Source organism: Ambystoma mexicanum, chromosome 6q (assembly GCF_040938575.1).
Source record: "Ambystoma mexicanum isolate Mex_15411 chromosome 6q, UKY_AmexF1_1, whole genome shotgun sequence".
Classification (NCBI taxonomy): Eukaryota; Metazoa; Chordata; class Amphibia; order Caudata; family Ambystomatidae; genus Ambystoma; species Ambystoma mexicanum.
This window is the reverse complement of record NC_090937.1, coordinates 1,615,467,568-1,615,493,695: the sequence shown is the minus strand read 5'-3', so window position 1 is coordinate 1,615,493,695 and position 26,128 is coordinate 1,615,467,568. Positions and strand designations below refer to the sequence as shown.

General features: G+C 48.0%; 1 protein-coding gene across 1 annotated transcript in view; it reads right to left on the bottom strand.

Moving 5' to 3' along the window:
- Positions 1-15,617, bottom strand: part of LOC138515666 (interleukin-12 subunit beta-like) — a 51,850-nt gene extending 36,233 nt beyond the window's left edge. The window contains exons 1-3 of the mRNA XM_069630347.1: positions 15,540-15,617; positions 3,925-4,128; positions 385-508 (exon numbers count right to left, since the gene is read on the bottom strand). Of these exons, the coding sequence (XP_069486448.1) occupies positions 385-508; positions 3,925-4,128; positions 15,540-15,588 (377 nt within the window). The 5' untranslated portion in view covers positions 15,589-15,617. The remainder of the gene's footprint in view (positions 1-384; positions 509-3,924; positions 4,129-15,539) is intronic.
- Positions 15,618-26,128: the final 10,511 nt, after the last annotated feature.

The following is a 26,128-nucleotide window of genomic DNA, read 5'->3' as shown; positions in this document are numbered from 1 at the left end:
AGCTGTGAAGTAGCAAGTATCATTAAATTGATCGGAATATTTTAGTAGTTTCATGATTAGGAGCACATGCCTTAAAAACGACCAAGCGTCCATTCAATCTGGACCATACATTTAGAACGTCTCATGCATTTTGCATTTGTATGGTATTGCAACCACTTTAAAAAGTTACACGACCTTTACCGCATCACCCTCCACAGGCTGTGCTAATCAACAAGAGTTGGGTTCACTTCCTTCAATAACATCTCACAGAGGTGCAATGTTGGGGGCTAACACCCAAGGCACCGTGCACCCCCTTTATTAGGGGCTTTTTTAATGGCACTGGTTCACTGTGTAACTGGGGCCCCTTCAAGCAGGGATGGCACAAGGGAAACAGGGAACACTCACCCCCTTTCGGCTTTCGCTCTGATCTTGTGTGGGGCTCTCATCAGAGAATGGGTCCAGGTGCACTTCAGCCTGGTGTCCAGGTACGAGGCTGCATTGCAGGAAATTCCAGAGGGCCCGTCTTGCTCTGGGGGACAAAGACAGGGTATTATCAGAAAGGGGGAGCAGTGAGACCAAGGGGCAGAGAGAAGACGTTCCAGTCACATGGGCTGCCAGCATGGGCATCACATGGGCAGCAAACGTGGGCGTCACATGGTCGGCCAGCGTGGGCTCACATAATATGGGGCGCTCACAGCAGTTACATTCATCCATCCATTCATGCAAAATTATTATTATTATAGTGCCAATCAGCAACTCTATTCCCCATTCCCCATTAGCTCTCAAGACAGGAGTTTTCAGACTTTGGAAGTTCTTGTAAAACACCGCTTCTTTGATCATGTTCCTGATAAAAGCCAAGAATTTCGCAGGTTCGGTCCCCAAAGCCAATTTAGTTCACAGATCATCCACAGGAGTGCAAAAAAATACAGTATCAAACATACTCACATCGCTCTGTGATCACAAAATTCCCCAGGCCATGCATGAGAAGGCTATGCAGTCCTGTCTCTTTCCTTTTTATTCTGGGACTTGTAGTTTTCCTTCATTTCTAATGGAAAAAACTACAAGGCCCAGCATTCAAAAGCAGGACTGGCCGTCCTTCTCATGCATGGCAATGGGAAAATTTGAGCACTGCACTTTTGATGAGCAGTGAGCTTTGAAAATGGTGCCAAAAAATGTGTTTATGGGGCATGGACATGATTAAGGGGCAACTATTGTGCCTGGCTGGGACCTTCTGTCAGCATTTCTAATATACGTAAGTGACTTTACACTTTGCGTGTAAACTTGGGGAGCCCTCTACTCTGTCCCTTGACAAAATGTGCATAAAACAATGATTCTGTCTCCACGTCCTCCTCTTCCTCGTCCCAGTTCTTGACTCTATGAAGGATTTCGTCTTCACATCAATCCCTTATTGCATTTGTTTGTAAACACCACCACCCTCCCCCCCCACCCAGGTATAAATAGGATGCAGCACCTGAACACCTCATGTTGGGGAGCTGCACTGCAGCCTCTTATGGCATTGTCAGGGACCTGCTGGGGTGCGTCTGTGCACACTGATTTTGAACATGATCTTAGGTAGTGCTTGCGTGGAGTCAAAGTTTGCGTCACAGGAGTGTGCCGCAATGACAGGGAGCACATGTGTGTTGTTTGCCTTAGGCCCTGTGTTGCCTAGAAAGAGCCCTGTTCTTGTGCATAGGAATCAAGAAAGTGATCGACTTTATAGGGGGCTTCTTACACAGGTACCCTGCATTTAGAATGCCAGCCTTTTCATGAGTGGTGTAAGGTCTCCGCCAAGACCTGGAACGTGGAGTCTGCGTTGGTGTTGGTATCCCCCACAGTCAAGCAACCGTCCTCCTGGTCGCCCCGGCAAGCCAATGTGTCTCACTCGTCCTGGCTGGAGAAATTCTGGAAATGCATATTGAGGCCCGGGAGCAGGTGGTCATTTGGGAATGGTGTTAGCCCTTATGACCATGGGGTGCTTAATGCCATCCTCCCATTCACTCCTAACAGATGTCAGGGTTCTGGCAAGATTTGATGCTTCCCATCTTCCATCATATCTTCTGCAGGACCTGTTTTCCCATCAGCGTGTTCCTCAGGGAAGAGGGTCCTTTTTTTGAGGGTTAGCCGGGCATTTCCTCCATCCCAGAATCTGCCTGTTGAGGTCGCATCCAGAGAGAGTTAATAAGATTGTGGGAGCTGTTCTATGTGGGATTTACACACTCACTGCACCCTTCACAGAGGAGAGAGAAATATCCATTTACAAATAAGCCTGGTCCTACCCACAAGAGCAATTCTCCTCTGAACAAGAGTGCCATCGGCAACCCCAGACACCGGTTTCGGCCTTGTCGGGCTTCTTCAGTGAGGTGAAGCTGGGCCTCTCTAAGGCACAGTGAGCCGAGGGTCCAAGTTTGGATAACCCACTGTGACTTAGGTGACACTTCACGTAGGACTATACATAAATCCCAAAGCACTGCACTTCTGGAGATGTGATGACCACTTTTGATGCAGAAATCCAGCAGCACCCTTATGCCACACCTTGTATAATACAGTATCAATCCAAAGGCATGACAAAGGCAATAGCTCTGGGATGGGGATGCCTAAAAGGTTCCAGTTCCAAGAAGGTTTCTGAGACAGGAATTTGCACAGGGGAGATGAGTCTGCTGCCACCAGCAAGTGGCGTAGAATCCCCAGAGGAACTAAGGGTTGAAGTTGCCAGATCTGGCTTCTGTCCGCACCCCGGGCACGCACGATGGACCGGAGCAGTGAAAGAGTGCCAAAACTGCAGGTGCGAGCAAACTAAGGTGAGCTGGAAATTGACAGATGAAATTGATAGATGTCCCCAGCATCTCCTCCTGAATCCTGATCTTGGAATTTTGCGCGTGAAGACTGAAGCCAAAGTCCTGTGCATTTCTGTGGTAGGGTCTAGTCCACCATCCCAGCTGACGATAGTACTGCGCAAGCGGGGCCACACCAGGACATATTGCTGCATCCAAAGGCAATATATTTTTTGCCTGATTTAACAAGAAAGCTCTGGAATTTGCTATTGACTTTGCGCTTATTTTAAACATACTGTTGGAAATCCTTCTCTTGATGTCTTGTTCCTCATGATTCACATTTGACTACTCTCAGAGTAAATTTAACTTTTTCTAAGGTAGGGTCATATTTCTCCCCCCTATGGGTACTGCATTTTATTCTAGGATAGATACCAGTTCGGGTGTGTTTCCTGCTTATGGCAAATGATGATGAGGATGGGCTGATGATGTCAATATCTGCTATGCGATCTGAGTACCTGACATTTGATGGCACTGCCTGAGATGGAGTGAGAGTATGTACCACTTGAAAATTATTCCTGGCAATACCTAGCCTATTATGTATGCACTTGGACATTTGATGAGAATAGTTGGCATTTGATGGGAATTCCTGGGAGTTTCATGTATACAGCGATTAACTCTTTCGTTTGATTACAGAAAGATTTTTATGAACAATACTCCCAATTTCTATGGCTCACACCACTTACACAAATGGCAAAATCCCCATTCCACACAAACAGGTTGGATCCTTCCCAAAGACTGAACTCTGATATGTTTCTACATATCAATGCAATACTAACTTACACTATAGCACCCAGGGGTACTGCAGAGACAGGAGGGTGGCCGCATGGAGAATTTTGCAAGTGAGTGCACTGTCTGAGCTGTGCCCTGTAAGTCAACCCTTGGACTCTTCATTTTCTTTAACTGGTGGACCTGCTATGGCCAGATCCAAAACTATTGCTTGCCAGGTGACCCAAAAGCTCCGTTACCAATGTACCCGCTCAATTGCACCCCAGCAGCGTTGAGTAAACTCTATATTCTTATGAGGTCTGTAGCATGAGTATTAGTCGTAAATATTAGTCGTGCCATTCATGAGAAATTATTTCGTGGTGAGTGATATGTAAATATTGAAACTCACCTGAAATGAAGAGGTAGACGGAGCTGACGATCTGGTCACCCGACCAGCAGGTGTAGTTTCCGGCATCAGGCTGGTCCACACGAGTGAAACTCAGAATTCGTGGGCTTCTCTCTGCAATGCCCAGGCCACCTTTCTTCCAGATAATGTCTTCGCGGTCAGTTCTGCATTCTAGACTGACATCAGAATTTAGTCTGGCGGATATAACTGGAAGGGAAGAAGGCGTGAGTGTGGGATGCCACTAACACCGTCATTGGTCAAGAAAACTATCAACCACATAAGCAGTGTGAGTCACAGAGCTGCAGAATTAGGAATGAGTCCCTATTGTTCAAGCACGAGCCAGCAGCGAAACATCTTCTGGTTTTCTACAATGCTGTGGACTTCCTGCTGTGTTCCATGCACACATTCCAGTTTCCACCATCTTGTGTTATCATGTTCAGTGTATTCCACCATTCACTTACCAAAGCCTTGCACACAGGTTTGGGGGCGCACGAAGAAGACATTATATGAATGTAGCCAGTATTCTCTGGGATTTGAGGCATGATCTCATATTTCCAGACCTAGCACTTTCCCCACAGGACCACATCAGAGGTGATGCAGTTTATAGGTAAAATATTCAGAATTTGGAATATCTTCTGTACAGATGCTTGGGTTTATAAGGGGGGTCACCTTTTATACTTTGCCAGCAAAGTTCTGGAAGATATCCACTCCAGGGCTGTTTTTAGTGGGTTTAGGATTTTCTGAATGGCAAATGTCCCTTCTTCCTGTGCACTTTCTTCCATTAGGCCAATACAATGCCATTTGCATATCTCACTATATTAGAATATGTTATTTTCCAGTGAAATCACTTCTCGTTCTATGTGTTGAGTCCAACCCACTTTTTGTAGGTCTTTTGTGCTGCTATGTATGGTGGGAGTTTTAGTTTCAAAAATCTTTAGAGCCAAAACTTGCAGACCCCTCCTCAGAATTTAGTGGTAATGGAGTGGAGGACGAGATACACAGAGAAGCGGCTGATGCTAGAAGAGCCTCTGCAGGGAATTCAAACGAAGGAGGCTCTGGTGGTTTCCACGGGGAGGTAAGGCGCTGGTGGCCGAAAAGCCAGAGACAAGGTACTTACAAATGTGGCAACTTGAGCGAAGCCCCTCGATCCAAACGAGGAGCTCGTGTGCACTATCAGGGCTTGATGCTTCGATCTGCGGTGGGCGTAGTGTTGTAGGATTGAAATTGACGCTACCTGGATCCAAATCCAGGTAGCGTCGATGTCAAGACTAAATGGCTCGTCATGTAACTTGCCTGGCAAGATTTGAACTAGGCCTATCACAGATCTAAGCCTCAAGCCTCACATCCTATGGGAAGAAGGGGGCGGGACTTGTCGGGGTCTAGGATCTAGCCACATTTTGTGGTGGGCCTGTATTCAGGAAGGGTCTCAGTTGGACCTGTTGCTAAATACAGTGTACTCCGCCAATGAGATTAGTCAACCAATCACCAACCAGAGTGAGAACTAAAGTATAATCATGATCTTGACCACAGTATACGTAGGATGTAACATTATGTGTGTGTGTGTATATATATATTATAGTGCGGCACTCGCCCATCTACAGTTAAGTTGACTACAAAGTTCCATAGGAAACCCAAAAATGTAAATGCCAATGACTTGCATGATGGATTTGACTGATATTTCACAAACAAAAAGGGTGTCGAGGGACCCCTCACTCCCCAGACTGGAAAGTTTGGGTAAGATTGGTTACAAAATGAAAGTTATTAACAAAGCAACAAAATGCGGTTTTCTGCCTCCTCTCATTCATTTCCCCATAGAGAAAAAGTCAACATTTCTGGACAGCACACCGCAAAAACTGCTGGGTGGAATTGGACCAGGTATGAAACAGCATGGACATCATAGCCTTGACTAGATTTCCAGGAGGGGTCTGGGGTTATTCTGTCCAGTAGTTGTTAAAAGATTTGACGGAGAAATTTCGCCCAAAATTATAGATACTTTTTTCCCATGGTACATTGCAGCAGAGACCTTTCAGAAATGTAAAGCTGACTTTTATTTTAAGACAAGAGTGCTGGGTTTAGGGTTACAGCTGGTCTGTTGGGCGACTCGTTCCACATTAACTTAATGCAAAAATTGTTGTGACCAAATCCAAACTGGGGACAGGAATCACCCCTCTGTTCCTCACATTCATTTATGTGTCGCAAACCACTGGACCGGCGGTAAGCCACAAGAAATCCATCAAAAATAGTGAGAACGATATGCAAAAGCATACAAACAGATCCAGGACATTGCGCCCTTAAAAAAGATAGATGTATTTTATGCTCATCTGTAGTATGAAAATTGCCCTTCTAAATACACGTGTTTCGGCCCCTATCGGCCTTTTTTCAAATTAGGGCTGGTATAATCAAACCACACCGGGGGTCTTTGACTTCTCATTCAGAAAAAGTGTGTTGGGTCAAATCCCATTGTTATTTGAAAAGGAAAATAGTCCCGATGTGTAATTAGAAGGGCAATTTTCATACTACAGATGAGAATAAAATACATCTATCTTTTTTAAAGGCGCAATGTCCTGGATCTTTTTGTATGCTTTTGCATATCTTTCTCACTGGCTTTTATTTTATGGTTAGTTGCAAGAGATAACCACAGTTATAATGGGTATAACCGGGGATAGCTGAAAACGAAAAGTGGCAAAATGCCATTTGGAGAAGAACAAAGGATGAAATGGCATCCAGCTAGAGGTGGGAGGCGGAAAGAGGACGCCATGTGAAATTTCTGCAGTCTGGAGGGTGATTGGATACTAAGTTCGGACCTTGAACGTTTTTGCATAACCAGTGTTACACTCGGGATAACCACAGTTATAGTAGAAAACGGCATTGGGAATAAAAAGTGCGTCACACGAAATGAGTGTTGGGGGAATGGTAGAGGGCATGCAAGGGAAAAAGGACTTGAGAGGAGTGAGGGAAGCATGGCAAGAGGAGGGCACTTGGTAAGTGCCTGGGACGGCAGTGAAGAGTTTTAGATTATACCCGCTTTTTACAGATAATTGCAGATATTTACGGCTAACCAGGGTTATTTGTAGTATATTACTAATATAACCGTGGCTATTGAAAATGAATTTTTTTAAAGAGACAGTAAAAACAAAAAATATTAATACCCCCAAAAAAGTGGAATTTTACAGCTACAGTGAGATGGGGGGTAATGGGTTTGGTCAAAGGATATGGCTACTGGGTTACTTTAAGGAACTGAATGGTGCAACATGGAAAGTGGACACGGCCGATGACCCTGGCTAATGGGCCAGAAAGACATGTATAGTGGCCACAGCCTAGTGGGCCCAAAAGAAACAAGTATAGTGTACACAGCCAAATTTCGTGGCCACCGGCCAAAGTTTCAAAGCCATGTCTAGTGGCCCGGTATTATTTTAAAAAATACAGGAGGCACAGGCCAAGACACTGCCATCTAACCAGGGTGGAAGTGGGCCCGAAAGGCGCAGCCATCCAATAGGTCCACAAAAAAACATATTCGGGGAACATGTACAGTAGACAGGGCCGAAGATCGTGGACAATGGCCTTGGATGAAGGCCATGACTAGTGGCTTGTTAGTGTTTTAAAATATACAGGGGGCACGGCCAAAGGCCATGCTCACTGGCCAGGGACAAAGGACCTACCTAGTGTGCCCAAAAGAAATGTGTATTGGGTACGCCCAAAGGCTGTATCCACCCAGGGGGTCCATAAGAAGCATATTGGAGGAACAGCTACATTGGACAGGGCCAAAGGTTATTGCTGAAGGCCATGGCTTGTGACCCGTGAAAAAAAATATGGTATAACAAAACCCTTGAAATTCACTGAAAAAACCTTAGCTAAGGTGCAGTTAAGTTCCGCAGATTGAACGCAATTAAACCCTTGAAATTCAGCAGAAGTTGAAAGTCAGGACCAGCTTAACTCGGCACATTCCCGTGGTAAAGTCCATGAGCACATAAATATTATAACAGAAGGGATTCACAATGACATATAAAATGGCATTTTGATGGACATCAACAGGAGCATGCCAAGTTAAGCTGGCCATGTCTTCCGAACATCCGTGGAATATCAAGGGTTTTGTGCGTTAAATCTGCGTAACTTAACTGCAGCTTAACTAAGGTTTTTCAGTGGAAAAAAATACATATATATATATATATATATATATATATATATATATATAAAAATATATACAAAAATACACACGTGTGGAGGAAGGTTGTAGAACTTCAAAAAAAACAACAACAACAACATGTAGCACAATAATCCCTGCACAAATGACCAAGCCGCTTGCTCCAAAAAGTATTTTTATTTCATTACAAAAAATCTCGTGCAACCAACACTGCCTAATGGCTTAAAAAGGGTAGGCATCTCTCCTGCCTACCTTACTGACAAACAGGTTGTAAAGACACTCATCCCACCAGGGTGGAAACCGCCACGCATTCCGCTTGTGTTCCAAGCTTCCTCAGGCTTTTTTTTCCCATACACGTGAAAACACCTTCCTTTTGTAAAAACAGGCGCAGGACCGGCATTGGTATTAGGCTCCTCCCCTTTGCTTTCATTTTACCGATCATGTGATCGCAAGGGGCTGGGATTGCTAACGTGCAAAGCCGCGGCCATCTATGAATGAATTCAGAATCCATATATCAAAGTTAATACTATCCCCATATCAGCTAAATACTGTGTTGGAGAAATACAAAAGCGCGGGGGAGAGGCTGCTTACCGCACACCAGATGCTGCCTCCTGACACCATATTAAAATTGTGATAATGTGTTCATGTGCGCCAGTGCGCAAACATATATAAAAATGGTTTGGTTTCATCCTACATGATGAAACGATCGACCATTTCACCCCATGGCTTAGAATGCCTTTAGCAAAAGCCAGAGATGAGCGCAGCACATTCCCTTCTTAGGTATATCGTCACATGACCTGCCTCTAAATGTATTGTACCTTAAAGGCGCCTCATCCTTATTATGAGACAAGGGAAACAACATCAATCTGCATAGACCTCGGCATATTTTAGACACAATTGTCCCAAAAAGAGCCATGTTGGATAACAGGCGGATAAGTGCATAGTGCATCTATTGCAGTAATATCTCCATAATTAGAGCATACATTGTAGTAAAGTGCCAGTGCAAAATCATGAAATCAAACATGTCTCGCATCAATATATGATTCAGCCATAAAGGTTAATTAAATAAATAAATAAACCACTATTATAAGGTCAATTAGGACAGAAGGTCAATTTGAAAAGTTCCTGCCCATTGGAAGAAGGAAAGGAGAAGTGAAAATGTTGTGAAGGATGGGAGTCAGGAATATTGAGAGCGAGGTGCAGGTTGGCGCGTGGCAGTGTGGCAAGGAGGAAAGGTGGAGAGAGAGGGAAACATAGGTGGAGGTATGAGAGAGAAAAGTGCCAGCCTCAGGTGGTGAGGAGACGGAAAGAGCAGGTGGAGAGAGAAGAATTGAGCAAAAGGTGGAAGAGCAAAGAGCAGAGGCGGTAGAGAGAAAAAAAGAGCTAGAAGGTGGGAGCAAGAGAAGCAGCGGGAAAAGCAAGAGGAGCAGAGATAGGAGCAAGAAAAGCTGAAGTGGGAGAAAGAGGAAAGGCAATGGAAAGAAAAGTGAGCAGGAAGGAGAAAGGGAAGAGTGGAAGGGAAGGAAAAGACAAGCGCGAGTAAGGAGGGTGATCAGAGAGAGAAAGACATGTAGGAGGGAGAGCATAAAAAGAAATTAGAGAAGGTGATAGAGAGGAAAGAAAGAATAAGTAGGTGGTAAAGATAGAGAAAGGAGGCAAGGAGGGAGAAGGTAAGACTGGATCGGGGAAAAGGAGACAGAAGCAGAGAATTGAGGAGCAATGGGCTGCGTGGTTATGGGTCAAGGAGGCCAGAAAGTGGAAAGGAGAAAGAGGCAAGCAGGAAGGAATGAGAAGAAGGACGGAGAAGTGGAGGAATAGAATTGGATGAGAAAAGGAGTGTAGTAGGAGACAAGAGGAGGGTAGAGGGCAGAGCGAGCATCGTCAACACCTTGTCCCCGAGTAGGATCAGTTAGTAATGGGGAGACTTCAGGTTATGGCTGAAGGCCTGGAATTTTAACAAGTACCGCAAAAAGGAGGATAGAAGTCTATCAATCCTGGGGTACATCCCCTCCAGATGGGCGGTGGTGGTGGCAGGGATTCTTGACATCAGTGTACACCAACACAACATCCCAACAATTGCCACCTGGCACCTAGGACAACACAGACTGTACAACTTGGCAGGAAATAAGTGCTGTATCACCCAAACACCCCATTCCCAACAAGACTGCGAGTGGCTGTTTGCTGCTGAGAGGATGGAGTTCTTGATGGGAGAGAAGGAAGGACTGAGGGCCAAGGGAAGAGGACTCTGTTATTGCCAAACTTCACCCCTAAACCCCTGATGTAACTGACAAAGAGAAGTGAGCGCATACCTCTGTTGCTCTCCAGCCTTGACACTGTAAGTGATGGCTATCCCGGCAGCTGGATGTGAAGGTCCTATCATGGGCACTGCACCTAGAGCCTCTCCTCAGAGACAGAACTCACCATGTCTATCCCAGCTCATAGACAAGATGGCCGCCTACAGCCATCTCATGCGACATGGTCATCAGGGTCAATGGCCTGTCTGAGAAAGGCCATTTGCAGACAGGTGCTGAGGTATACCATGAGCTCCAAGAGCTTACAAACAGCAATTTGGCCTACAAGCAACCATGCAAGCAACAGCCCAATGGGGAAAGCACCTCCTAGTCCAGTGGAAGATGATTTGGTGTCCACTGCCCGACCAGGTTGCGTGGAACTACCAACAGCATTTCAAATACCATTCAGACGGTAAAGCCATGTGTGGGCTGCGTGAAGTCTTGCCCCCTGGCCCTCTGCTAGACTATCCTATTATCTATCTTCCTCTCCACCTGTGGGGTTCCCCAGGGGTCTAACCTCTCACCCTGGCTTTTCAACTTATACCTGGCAACTCTCGCTCACTGCATTGCCATTTTCTGCTCAAATTTCCAGTGCTAACTGATGACACTCAACTCCTTTTCCCGGCTGCACTCGGCCACCTTGTTAGGAAAGATTTCTTAATTGTGGGTAATTTTCCTTCCATGTGGCAACCCCTAAACTTTTTGCTGTTGTTTTCACCATGATCTAGACTTTGCCAGAGAAGTGCAGCCTTCTGCCGCACTCCTCTGGGCTTTCGCTCCGTTCTTATGGGGAAACTGACATGCCCTTAAGACAGTCAGTACCGGGAAACGTTGCTTTCCGTAGTTCTTTTATCATGTTGCAGCTTTCACGTAACATGGCACAAGAGGGCACTGTAAGCTAAGTTACTGCTCTCTTGGGTCTCTAGTCTTCTACAGGCCCTAGACACTCTCTTTGGATTGTTAACGAACGGTGCAAGTGAATCACGGACGGGACTGGTGGCAGCGATCGTTTCTTTGTGTTTTGAGCTCCTTTTGGCTGTTTAAGCGCGTTTCTCGCACTTAGCCCAAAATGAGGGCTGGCTTCCAAAATGGCCAGACCACGAGGCTCTTTGTTCTGCACACTGACCGTCTTGCCCCCTTCACCTTCCCCAGGTCGAGCCGACCCAGGGCCTTCCTTATTTGGGCATGTACTTTCCCGCGAAACACAGATGCTTTTGCGGGCTTCTACAGGCCTTGTGCGTTCCTCCAGGATGTGGGCTGGGATGTCTGGTCCGAATACACATCCTGGGTGCCAGAGAGTCTAGTGTGTCATGAATGCCTGGGACCACTGTGGTCCGTGATAGGTCCACGTATGGTGTGAGTGTTTTGTGAGCAGATCTCCCATTGGGTCCTCTCCGTTTTGGTGCGAATGGAACCGTGGATAGGAGGAGGCTGGAAACACCACTACCATGTCGATCTCCTGAGTTCTCACGAACGAAGGGATACAGGAGCCCAATATCCTGCAACTACGAGGCTGAAACCGAGGAATCGCTGGTGACCCGCTGAAGGACTGCTCCTCTGCACTGCTGTCGCTTTGTGAAACCCTTTCTACCTCTGACCGAACGAGAAGGCCTGTACTGGTACTTCGACCCTTTGGAATAGTGGGAACAACTATTCTCGGCATCTTCACCATCTCCTGCACGGAAGTGTCTCTCGGCCATCCAGTGGACTGACCAGCCTACCCAGGAGTCTTGCTCCGTAACCGCCGTCAGGTTGCTGCTGTATTACGAGTCCTTGCCACTCTCACACGATTCGTACACTTGGCATTCCCAGGTCTGAAGTGAGAAGTGTACATTGGGCTGAAATACACAGGGCCGCTCCGTTGCCCTGCTGTGGTAACAAACTGTGCGGGTTCACTGCGTTTGGGACAACCTCAACTCTAACTTCTGCTGCCGTGGAATCTACACGACGCCGAGACATCCCCTGCTCGTATCTGACCCTGACAGCCCTGAAACTGACGCGGAGAAGCCTGGGTCTGCCTGCATCGGGGACCGGTGAGTAGCATCGCTAGGAACTGGTCGACCTCCTGCAGTAGCCCATAGCTTTTCCCCGCTGTGTCAAACAGAACGCCTTTCCGTACTCGCGCTCTGCTTCTGCCCACAGTGGAGGCTGCGCTTGAGTCGCGGAGCTCTGTTCATCTTCATTTGTTCACCGAACTGAACTTTCTGATTCCCTCGAGGAGACCCCCCTTTGCCCGTTGGCACCCGCGTGTGCAGGTACTTTTGAGCTCAAGACTCCACTCTTCGTAGAGCTCGGACTTCCTTCTAGTTAGGTGCCTCTGAAGGCGGACTGGGTCTAACTATTATTCGCACTGCCTGTTTTCCTCCCCATCTAGGTGGTCTGCACATTTTGTGTGTCTAACTCGTTAGACTCGTTGGTAATTGTATATATATTGTATTTGATTGTGATGTGTTGGTTTACTTGAGTTTTATTGTGATTTCTCGCTACGGTCAATGTTACAAAGGCCTTGTAATAAATGTGTCTATATTTTTAATATAACACCTGCTTGGAGTAATTTGTAAATGTCCTTGCTTTGTGTGCTCATTGCGGGCTTTCAGTCACCCTCACCCTTCTTGAGACCTAGTCTTGACCGCCGCGATCGCTACCTTGATTGGTCTGGCTTGTCCAGAGGTTACCCTGTTCCAAGAAACTAGGCTGGCCTTCTGAACCTCTGCCCCTCAAGGACAGAGTTAAGAAATCCATCTTAACACACCTCCTCCCCCTCTCTCATCTCTGACTGCCTAACTGCCATTCAAGATTGGTGTGCCACTAATGATCTTTGTCTGAATGCCAGCAAGACGGAGATCCTCCTCATCGGCACACTCATCCCTCACTGTCTGGCCGGCCACCCTTGGCCCTCCTCCTACCCCTACCTGCGAGGCTAAGAACCTTGGGGTCATCTTGGACTCCACACTTTCCTTCTCGGCCCATATCTTTGAGGTCTCTAAAAACTCATACTTCCTACTGCACCTCCTCAGAGGTATTCTTCTTTTCCTCTCCTTCCCTCAGAAGCTCACTTTCTCCCACGCTCTTGTTCTCTCTCGGTTGGACTTTTGTAACAGCCTCCTTCCAAATCTACCTGCCTCTACTCTCCGCCCTCTACAACTTATCCAGAACAGGACTGCAAGACTTGTCCTTGGCCTTAAGCCCTGGGATCGTATCTCTCCAGCTCTGAAATCTCTCCATTGGCTCCCAGTGGATGCAAGGATTAAATTCAAAACCCTCTGCATTATCCACAAGGCTTTCTGGGGCCTGGGTCCAAAATACCTTTGCTATCCCTCCGCAAATACCTTCCCTCTTGAGCTCTTCACTCCTCTACCTCTAACTCCCTACGGGGCAATCATTTTTCAAAGAAATGAGCTGGGGGTAGATCTCTGTCTTCGGCTAGGGCCTCTCTTTGGAACAGCCTTCCTGCCACACTGAAACTTGAGGAGAACCATCTCCGGTTCCGGAAGCACCTCAAGAGCTTCCTCTTTGCTTCTGCCATCGCTCCCCTTCTCCCCTGCTGATCTGCTCTCTTGGCACTGTGCACCTGGCCACCCTCTGTCCTCTGGGCCCAGGTACCTGCTCACCCTGCTACCTTCCTGCACTGCCTCCTGGCCACCCCTTGCACTGGGGACTGTATCTGTACCCATACAGCCCCCCCCCAATTTTTGTTCTTTTTCTGCACTTATTCAGACTTACCCAGTCTGCTGCCTTAAACACAGCACTTGCTGGCTGCACTACCACAGTTTGCCTCAATTTTCTATTTGTTTTTATTTATTTTATTTATCTGCGCTCCTCGGCTCGGCACTTTTCACTCTCCGCCTTCCATGCACTTTTTCCCTTTTCCATGCACTTGCGCGTTCTCAGTGTCACTGGGCCTAGTAAGATCGTTTTTATGTTGTGCCGTGTCCTCCCTTGTTCCCCTCCCTTGCCTAGTCGCGCTCTGAAACACTTGTGTACGAGTGCGATACAAATAAAATATGATATCATAAAATGGGTTCTCCTGCTACTGGCGGGTCCCCTATGACCTACGACTGATAGCGTCATAAGTCAGCTACCATAGGAGGGACAAGAGGAGATCGGGGAACTCCCATCCTATTAGAACGTGTTGATGTGGACCTCCAGGGACTTCCAGTCTGCCCATTTTTGCATGGTCTCCAGCTTCATCCTTGCTTAGTTGGAGCGTTGGCACTTTTGTTGCAGTTTTCCCAGTGCACCGTCAGTACTACAGACAAGGCTGTCCAGCCCGTACACGGGGCGCGCAGTTCAGGGACGGAAAGCAGCACATGATCATCCTTCTGGGGCAGTGAGGAGGGATTTAATCTCCATGGTGATTAAGGCCTTGTGACATGCATGCAATCTTGGGCCACCATCGATCTGGTCTTAAAAGGACTTTGTGGCCCAGAAAATCTTACAGGGGGCATGAAGATTTGGAGGGGGCCTACAATATGGCAGCCAGAGTGAGTGATGCAGTAAAGGGGAAAATGTTAAAGATAGTTATTTGTTAACTCTATAGCTCTTATGCCTAGGCGCTGTACATAGAACATATTTGCATACATTAACCATCCCAACCAAAGTTGGTACTCATTTATCGACCTGCAGAACACACATAGATCACAGAAGCGAGTACTCAGCCCGCTGAGCTATCTTACCAGCCGCACTTGCAACAAACCAGCATCCCCATAACCTGTAATGTCCCTTTTCACGGCCAGCAGGCGCTAAGCACGAACAACAGACAGGCTTTCATTCATGTGTAACCGCGCAAGCCTCCTTGTAACAGCACCACGATGCCCAAGGGCTGCTTCGTGCACTTCATAAATGTAATAAATAAATAAATAAATAAATAAATAAATAAATAAATAAATAAATCGGGCACATATCTGGCAAAAAGATCTGGGCGTGAAGAGTGGCGGCCCCCTGTGCATGAGACTGTGTTAGAAACACTGGCACCTATACAGTACACTGTGTACACTGTGTACAGGCATGTTATAAATGACTTATCGCATCATGCACACAGGTAATCACAGCACCATATTTTGTATGGCCTGGCACTTTAGTATGTATAGCAGAGAGTAGCACACCACAGCGCAGCTCTGCCCGGCACTGATCATCAACAGAGACTAGTGGCAATTGAGAAGGGTATTCGCAAAGGGCACACTTACAGTTCTCTGGCCAGGTGTTGAGAGGCCATGCGCCACGCATGGCCTGCATCAGGAGGAGCACAGGTAGCAACTGCAGACCCATCTGAAAGAATAAGGTAGGTAAGCTTACATGTATGATATGATATTGGTCATGCTATGTTATGTCATGATAGCCCGCTGTAGATCACGAAGCTGCCATGGACATGGACCTGTAGCGGTGTATGCAGATTGGATGTGCAGGGATGGGCGCTGCAGAGGTCACTAGACTGTAGTATGGAATTGCACATAATAACATAACACATTGACTAATTCTAATGAACCTGATTGGCTTCACCCAAATAACAGTGAGCGGTAAAGACAAGAGTGGCTGACAACATGATGGAGCCCAGTAAATAAGTAGCAGGGAGATAACAATGCAAGATGATGGTACCTCAACACTCTGCGTAACCGATGACAGTGCCTGCAATACCTTACCAGTGGCTATGGGTGGGACTGCCGGCTCACGGGTGACAGTGCCTGCAATACCTTACCGGTGGCTATGGGTGGGACTGCCGGCTCACGGGTGACAGTGCCTGCAATACCTTACCGGTGGCTGTGGGTGGGACTGCCGGCTCACGGGTGACAGTGCCTGCAATACCTTACCAGTGGCTGTGGGTGGGACTGCCGGCTCACGGGTGACAGTGCCTGCAATACCTTACCAGTGGCTGTGGGTGGGACTGCCACACACGGGTGACAGTGCCTGCAATACCTTACCAGTGGCCGTGGGTGGGACTGCCGGCTCATGGGCTACAGTGCCTGCAATACCTTACCTGTGGCTGTGGGTGGGACTGCCGGCTCACGGGTGACAGTGCCTGCAATACCTTACCAGTGGCTATGGGTGGGACTGCCGGCTCACGGGTGACAGTGCCTGCAATACCTTACCGGTGGCTATGGGTGGGACTGCCGGCTCACGGGTGACAGTGCCTGCAATACCTTACCGGTGGCTGTGGGTGGGACTGCCGGCTCACGGGTGACAGTGCCTGCAATACCTTACCAGTGGCTGTGGGTGGGACTGCCGGCTCACGGGTGACAGTGCCTGCAATACCTTACCAGTGGCTGTGGGTGGGACTGCCGGCTCACGGGTGACAGTGCCTGCAATACCTTACCAGTGGCTGTGGGTGGGACTGCCGGCAAACGGGTGACAGTGCCTGCAATACCCTACCCGTGGCTGTGGGTGGGACTGCCGGCATGCGGGTGAACTGCCTGCAATACCTTACCGGTGGCTGTGGGTGGGACTGCCGGCACACGGGTGACAGTGCCTGCAATACCTTACCAGTGGCTGTGGGTGGGACTGCTGGCACACGGGTGACAGTGCCTGCAATGCCTTACCAGTGGCTGTGGGTGGGACTGCCGGCACACGGGTGACAGTGCCTGCAATACCTTACCGGTGGCTGTGGGTGGGACTGCCGGCATGCGGGTGAACTGCCTGCAATACCTTACCGGTGGCTGTGGGTGGGACTGCCGGCACACGGGTGACAGTGCCTGCAATACCTTACCAGTGGCTGTGGGTGGGACTGCCGGCACACGGGTGACAGTGCCTGCAATGCCTTACCAGTGGCTGTGGGTGGGACTGCCGGCACACGGGTGACAGTGCCTGCAATGCCTTACCAGTGGCTGTGGGTGGGACTGCCGGCACACGGGTGACAGTGCCTGCAATGCCTTACCAGTGGCTGTGGGTGGGACTGCCGGCACACGGGTGACAGTGCCTGCAATACCTTACCAGTGGCTGTGGGTGGGACTGCCGGCACACGGGTGACAGTGCCTGCAATGCCTTACCAGTGGCTGTGGGTGGGACTGCCGGCTCATGGGCTACAGTGCCTGCAATACCTTACCAGTGGCTGTGGGTGGGACTGCTGGCTCATGGGCTACAGTGCCTGCAATACCCGACCCGTGGCTGTGGATGGGACTGCCGGCACGCGGGTGAACTGCTTGCAATACCTTACCAGTGGCTGTGGGTGGGACTGCCGGCAAACGGGTGACAGTGCCTGCAATACCTTACCAGTGGCAGTGGGTGGGACTGCCACACACGGGTGACAGTGCCTGCAATACCTTACCAGTGGCTGTGGGTGGGACTGCCGGCACACGGGTGACAGTGCCTGCAATACCTTACCAGTGGCTGTGGGTGGGACTGCCACACACGGGTGACAGTGCCTGCAATACCTTACCAGTGGCCGTGGGTGGGACTGCCGGCTCATGGGCTACAGTGCCTGCAATACCTTACCTGTGGCTGTGGGTGGGACTGCCGGCTCATGGGTGACAGTGCCTGCAATACCTTACCAGTGGCTATGGGTGGGACTGCCGGCACATGGGTGACAGTGCCTGCAATACCCTACCCGTGGCTGTGGGTGGGACTGCCGGCACGTGGGTGAATTGCCTGCAATACCTTACATGTGGCTGTGGGTGGGACTGCCGGCACACGGGTGAAAGTGCCTGCAATACCTTACCCGTGGCTGTGGGTGGGACTGCCGGCTCATGGGCTACAGTGCCTGCAATACCCTACCCGTGGCTGTGGGTGGGACTGCCGGCACGCGGGTGACAGTGCCTGCAATACCTTACCAGTGGCTGTGGGTGGGACTGCCGGCTCATGGGCTACAGTGCCTGCAATACCCTACCCGTGGCTGTGGGTGGAACTGCCGGCACGCGGGTGAACTGCCTGCAATACCTTACCGGTGGCTGTGGGTGGGACTGCCGGCACACGGGTGACAGTGCCTGCAATACCTTACCAGTGGCTGTGGGTGGGACTGCCAGCACACGGGTGACAATGCCTGCAATACCTTACCAGTGGCTGTGGGTGGGACTGCCGGCTCATGGGCTACAGTGCCTGCAATACCCTACCCGTGGCTGTGGGTGGGACTGCCGGCACGCGGATGAACTGCCTGCAATACCTTACCAGTGGCTGTGGGTGGGACTGCCAGCACGCGGGTGACAGTGCCTGCAATACCTTACCAGTAGCTGTGGGTGGGACTGCCGGCACACGGGTGACAGTGCCTGCAATACCTTACCAGTGGCTGTGGGTGAGACTGCCGGCACACGGGTGACAGTGCCTGCAATACCTTATCAGTGGCTGTGGGTAGGACTGCCGGCTCATGGGCTACAGTGCCTGCAATACCCTACCCGTGGCTGTGGGTGGGACTGCCGGCACATGGGTGACAGTGCCTGCAATACCTTACCAGTGGCTGTGGGTGAGACTGCCGGCTCATGGGCTACAGTGCCTGCAATACCCTACCCGTGGGTGTAGGTGGGACTGCCGGCACGCGGGTGAACTGCCTGCAATACCTTACACGTGGCTGTGGGTGGGACTGCCGGCACACGGGTGACAGTGCCTGCAATACCTTACCAGTGGCTGTGGGTGGGACTGCCGGCTCATGGGCTACAGTGCCTGCAATACCCTACCCGTGGCTGTGGGTGGGACTGGCGGCACGCGGGTGACAGTGCCTGCAATACCTTACCAGTGGCTGTGGGTGGGACTGCCGGCACACAGGTGACAGTGTCTGCAATACCTTACCAGTGGCTGTGGGTGGGACTGCCGGCTCATGGGCTACAGTGCCTGCAATACCTTACCAGTGGCTATGGGTGGGACTGCCGGCACACGGGTGACAGTGCCTGCAATACCTTACCAGTGGCTGTGGGTGGGACTGCCGGCTCATGGGCTACAGTGCCTGCAATACCCTACCCGTGGCTGTGGGTGGGACTGCCGGCACGCGGGTGACAGTGCCTGCACTACCTTACCAGTGGCTATGGGTGGGACTACCGGCACACGGGTGACAGTGCCTGCAATACCTTACCAGCGGCTGTGGGTGGGACTGCGGCTCATAGTCTACAGTGGCTGCAATACCTTACCAGTGGCTGTGGGTGGGACTGCCGGCAAACGGGTGACAGTGCCTGCAATACCTTACCAGTGGCTGTGGGTGGAACTGCCAGATAATAGGCTACAGTGCCTGCAATACCTTACCAGTGGCTATGGGTGGGACTGCCGGCACACGGGTGACAGTGCCTGCAATACCTTACCAGTGGCTGTGGGTGGGACTGTGGCTCATGGGCTACAGTTCCTGCATACCCTACCCGTGGCTGTAGGTGGGACTGCCGGCACGCGGGAGAACTGCCTACAATACCTTTCATGTGGCTGTGGATGGGACTGCCAGCTCATGGGCTACAGTGCCTGCAATACCCTACCCGTGGCTGTGGGTGGAACTGCCGGCACACGGGTGACAGTGCCTGCAATACCTTACCAGTGGCTGTGGGTGGGACTGCCGGCACACGGGTGACAGTGCCTGCAAAACCTTACCAGTGGCTGTGGGTGGGATTGCCGGCTCATGGGCTACAGTGCCTGCAATACCCTACCCGTGGCTGTAGGTGGGACTGCCGGCACGCGGGTGAACTGCCTGCAATACCTTACATGTGGCTGTGGGTGGGACTGCCGGGACATGGGTGACAGTGCCTGCAATACCTTACACGTGGCTGTGGGTGGGACTGCCGGCACACGGGTGACAACGCCTGCCATACCTTACACGTGCTATGGGTGGGACTGCCGGCACACGGGTGACAGTGCCTGCCATACGTTACAAGTGGCTATGGGTGGGACTGGTGGGACTGCCCGCACACGGGTGACAGTGCCTGCCATACCTTACAAGTGGCTATGGGTGGGACTGCTGGCACACGGGTGCCAACGCCTGCCATACCTTACACGTGCTATGGGTGGGACTGCCGGCACACGGGTGACAGTGCCTGCCATACTTTACACGTGCTATGGGTGGGATTGGTGGGACTGCCCGCACACGGGTGACAGTGCCTGCCATACTTTACACGTGCTATCGGTGGGATTGGTGGGACTGCCCGCACACGGGTGACATTGCCTGCCATACCTTACAAGTGGCTATGGGTGGGACTGCCGGCTCATGGGCTACAGTGCCTGCAATACCTTACCCGTGGCTGTGGGTGGGACTGCCGGCACACGGGTGACAGTGCCTGCCATACCTTACAAGTGGCTATGGGTGGGACTGCTGGCACACGGGTGACAGTACCTGTGTGGCTATGGGTGGGACTTCCGGCACACGGGTGACAGTGCCTCCCATACCTTACCCAGTGGCTATGGGTGGGGCTACACAAGGGACAGTGCAATGTCTCATAGACCTTTCTAAGTTAAGATGATATTGGGTGAAGCTGCCTGGCTGGATAAGACCAGGAGGGACACCGGGGTCTTCTTCAGCCAGCCTTTACCGAGTTGTTCAACACATCTCATATAACAGTGTTCCACAGTCTTAGATGTGTTGGGCTCAGAGAAAAGCGGCATGTTTGATTGGTGACTGGCTCAGTAGGCTTCATGTGTGGAGGATAGGCCTGGAGTTCATTAGCCTTGGGTTCTCTCCACCTGCCCTGCCTTACCTCTAGACCTGGCATAGCGTCCTCGCCATTTTACCACTAGCTCGTTCCACTACTTACCTCGGGATCCATCCCTTCATATCAGGGTTTTCCCTCTAACCACAGACCACCCTCCCCAAGCTTCTACTCTGCAATTGCACCACCTCTGATGTTCTACTTAGCCTCACCTCCTCCTCTCCTGGTTTCACCATTGTTCTCCTCCTCTGGCTAAACTCCATCTTCCTCAACTCCGCCTCTTTCCTGACCTTCTCTTCTGTCCTCCTCCTGATGTTTCATCTCTACATCCTGAGATACGTCCTTCTGCTCCTTATCTCCGGCTCCTCTTACCAACAGAAGGATAACTCCAAGAGTGGAAGGACACCTTACAATAAAAGAACACCAACCACAGGTAGCGGCTCATCAGAAGCATCCAGTGGAGAATCAGAAACACCTGAACAGGAGCAACAAACACCGGCAGAAAGAGACAAACAAGTACCATCGACATCAAAGGTAACCAAATCACCATCAGAGAATATTGCATCTTTTTTAGACCGGGCAAAACAAGAAGAGGCAAGAAGAAAACACCCAACCCGGAAAGTGAACTTCACGCAAAAGAGAAATTAGTCATGAACATTTCTGAAAAAAAAACCATAAAAGGGCATCTCGTTTGTCCCCAATTACAGTAGCTCACTTCTCAAAGAGAAGATTGACTTCTTCAAGTTAACCCGGAAAATGAGATTGAAATTGTTTTTTGATACCTGTGAATGGGGAACTCCAAAGGAGGACTGTAAATACCTAGAAATGAGACTGAAAAGCACATGTATGGCCCGATTCAAAATCCTCTATTAGCTGTGTTCCAAAAACAAGTTCTGAAAGACCTAGAAAAACTCAACTATCAGAAAAGAACCAAAACGATTTTACCAAAAGAGAACAACAGGTGTTGGACAAACTTTGGAAAAATCCCAATCTGACACTAAAACCAGCTGATAAGGGTGGTGCCTTAGTGGTGATGAACACGGAACAATACAAAATGGAAGTGGAAAGGCAATTAGCGGATGGAAATACTTATCTGGATATTTTTGAAAATCCTCCACAAAAAGTATGGAAAATAATCCAGACCACGCTGGATGAAGCAGAAAGTGATGAATTAATAAGCTATCTCACGAAAAATAAAATGGACAAATCTTCATCCTTCTATTCCAATCATATACAGATTACCAAAAGTTCACAAGAATCTGACAAATCCACCAGGAAGGCCAATCATTGGAGCAAAAACAGTCTACTTGACCCATTGGCCCCATATATAGACCAAGCAATTCAACCATCAATTCAGAAATTCAAGACCTACATTAAAGACACTAACGATTTTTTGAATAAACTCAAAATGATAGAAATTGATTATGAGCAAGACATCCTCTTCACTATGGATGTCGTGAGTCTATATACAAACATCACTCATGAAGGCGGATTAGAAGCTATGGAATGGTTACTTTTAAAACCAGACACATATTGTAAAGCCGACAAGGTCTTCATTCTAAAGCTATTGAAGATTGTACTACAGAAAAATGTCTTTATGTTCGAAGACAAATATTATATACAAACATCTGGAACATTTATGGGTGCCGCAATGGCCCCAAGTTATGCCAATACCTACATGACCTACTTGGAAGAAAAGAACATCTTCCGTGATGAAAAATTGGCTCACAAGAAGAGCTAGAGACATTCTTCCAACATCTAAATACAATGGCATCAAGGATAAAATTGACAACAAAGACAAGCAAAGAAACAATTGAATATCTGGATGTATAAGTATACAAAAAATAAACAAACTAGAGACAACAATATATACACAACAGACAGACAGAAATAACATATCACATGCTAGTAGCTTTCATCCACGAAAGACACTCAGACAATAGAAGGCATACTCAGACAATAGAAGGCATGCTCAGACAATAGAAGGCATACTCAGACAATAGAAGGCATACTCAGACAATAGAAGGCATACTCAGACAATAGAAGGCATACTCAGACAATAGAAGGCATACTCAGACAATAGAAGGCATGCTCAGACAATAGAAGGCATACTCAGACAATAGAAGGCATGCTCAGACAATAGAAGGCATACTCAGACAATAGAAGGCATACTCAGGCATACTCATCAGCCAGTTTCAAAGGTATAGACACATCGTATCGGAAGACGGGGAATATAATATGAAAACGAAATATCTAAAAAGCAAATTTGAAAAAAGAGGGTATCAACCAATGAACATCAACACAAGTGCTGAAAAAGTGCGCAAGACAAGTGGAACGGATCCATTGAAACCCAAAAATAAAGAAGAAGGTGAGAAGCTGGTGTATTTAACTACCTTTTCCCAACAAAGTCCCAAAATCAAGAAGATAATTAAAAAAAACTGGACCACATTGACCCAATGATGAAAAGACCCTTCCCTGAACCTCTGCTTTTTGCTTATAACAAAAGTAAATCTATCAAAGAACACTTGATCAAAGCAGATTTTGCGGCAAAAAGAGGAAGTCTGGACAAGTACAAAGGAACAGTACCATGTCACAATTGTAACAATTGTAATAATTTAATAAAGGATAGAAGTATTAACCATCAACACAAAGGGTATAAGATTAACCTCCACCATACATCCACGTGTGACTCCAAAAACGTAATATATAGAATAAGATGTCCTTGTGGCATATATTATGTAGGAATGACAACAAGAAAGGCAAAAACGAGATGGTCCAAACACAAGTCAAATGTAAGGACAGGTGCAGTGAAACCTCCAGTCGCCCAGCACTTCAAGGAAGAGAGATACAACATTGTTCAAATAAGATTTATCATATTGGAATAAGTAAAACCATCAAGAAGGGGAGGCAACCTAAATAAAATTTTGCTCCAAAAAGAAACATACTGGATAGAAAAACTCAACTCCATGCAGCCAAATGGTATGAACGCAGACTGGGACTTAAGTTGTTTCCTGTGAATCATCAATAGAAACCAAAACTTCAGCAGATTTATCATGGGGAAAGAATCATTCAGAGAAATTCAACGAAAAAGATCAACAGACCATCAAAGATCTTTAGCCCAAACACGAATGAAAATCTGGAGAACCAATACACTACAAGATGGCCCGCCAAATGCAAGCTGTAAGTCACCTCCTCTAGAAAGGAGAGAGACTAACCAGGAAATGCAATCTATTTGCCATAACAAATGGAACAACGCGGTACTTGAAACTCGAGGGAGGAAGACGCCGATTTCCAAACCCTTACCACAGACAAGGCAAGGCGAAATAGGGGGAACGGAAGACGACGAGATAACCATGCACATTAGGAGACAGCCCGTAGAGCATAAGCTACGTGTAATTAACAACGGAATATGCCGCACCAGGAACACAAAATTAATGGTGACAGAAAGACGGCATGCATGCGAGAGAAACACGGTGACAAGAAGGTGTGCGACGTGAAGCAACAAAGGCGCCTAAAAGAACAGAAAAGTACTTTTGAGGAAACGATGTTGCCTATATGTCCTCAACTTGGGAATTCAGCATATGAGCAATGAATATAATCTTAACTCAAAATTGATCGCTTTGCAGGGAGAAAAGATCCACAATATCAGTGACGAGGAGCATAGAACCATTGAAGCGTCCGTGGAAAGTCACACTCCAAAAAGCCCAAGGCATTTTCTGCATCAGCTCTCCGGCATAGGTGAGCAAAATAAGTACAAGATTGAAGAGCACTATACATAAGGCGATACACTAGAGAATCTAGGTTTTTGTACTGGGGCACAGCGCTATCATTGTAGCGACTGGTCCCGGTACAAAAGCCACGCAGTGAGAAAGGGCAAAGTATTAAAATGTACCATCTATTGACTTACAGATTTGGCTAACCCCCGTTCCATCTGAAGAATTGAAGTAGGCAAAGAGCCTACACGAAAACTCTACAGAAGCAATTTCCCAGCAAAAAGTGGCGAATTTTACAGACATTGGTCCACAGGTCGAGGATAAAAGATACATATATATCTTTCTTTAGGTAAAATGAAAGTTACTGTAATATTTTAAACATAATGAGCAACACGATTGACAAGAATATTCATTTATTTAATTTGCAGAAAATCATTAATCGAAAAAGAGACTTGTCCACACCTAATGAAGGGCGTCATGTGCCCGAAAAGCGTAGTGAATTAGAGATTCATAGCAACAAGAAGGCAATTCACCAGGAGTAGAAAAATTAATTTTGAAAGAAAAGAACCAGTATAATTTGAAAGAGAAAAATAGGAAATTAACTCTCTTTAGAACGTTAAGAGACACTTTATGCCGAATATAAACAAGAAGGAAATCATTTGTGTTTTTTGTATCTAAACTGTTCATTTAGAATCATTAGAAATTGTTCCAATTTAGAACTGTCATTTTCATATACTGTTTTTTGAAGAAGCAAAAATGAAATTAATTGATGTTTATGTTTACTTTATTTAAGCAAGATTAAATAATAAATGTTGAAACACAACCTAGATAAATATCATTTTGCATTGTTTAATGCCTAAAAGTGTGCCTGGAGCGATGGTCATTTTTGTTTGAAAGGGATCCAAAAAGCTTTTCTACTATATTTGGTTCTGTAGCCCAGGATCTGGCTCCAGGGCAGGTAAAATTAAGTATACATTTCGGTAACACAGAACTAGCGCTGAATGTACAAAGGGGAAATTGACAAAAGGTGTGCTCTTCTACACTTGTTTAGCTTATCTCCGCCTCCTTCCCTAATCTATTCTCCTCCCACCTCCTATTGTTTCACCTCTGCCTCTCGATACACCTCCTCCTCCTCCTTAACTTACCCATCATCCTTAAACTCACCTCTGCCGCCTTATAAACCTCTGAACTCTGACTTGTTCCTTATCCTCTCCTCCTCCTTAATTTACACATCGTCCTTTACCTCACCTCCTCCTGAATACACTTCTGAACTCTGACTCCTTCCTTAGCCTCTCCTCAACTCTTCCTCCTGATAAACCTCTGAATTCTGACTCCTTCCTTAGCTTCTCTTCCTCCCACCTCCTGATGTTTCACCTCTGTCTCCTAATACACCTCCTCATCAACTTCCCCATCATCCTTAACCTCTCCTCTGACTCCTGATAAAGTTCTGAACTCTGACTCATTCCTTAGCCTCTCCTCCTCCCACCTGCTGATCTTTCACCTCTGCCTCATGATACAATTCTG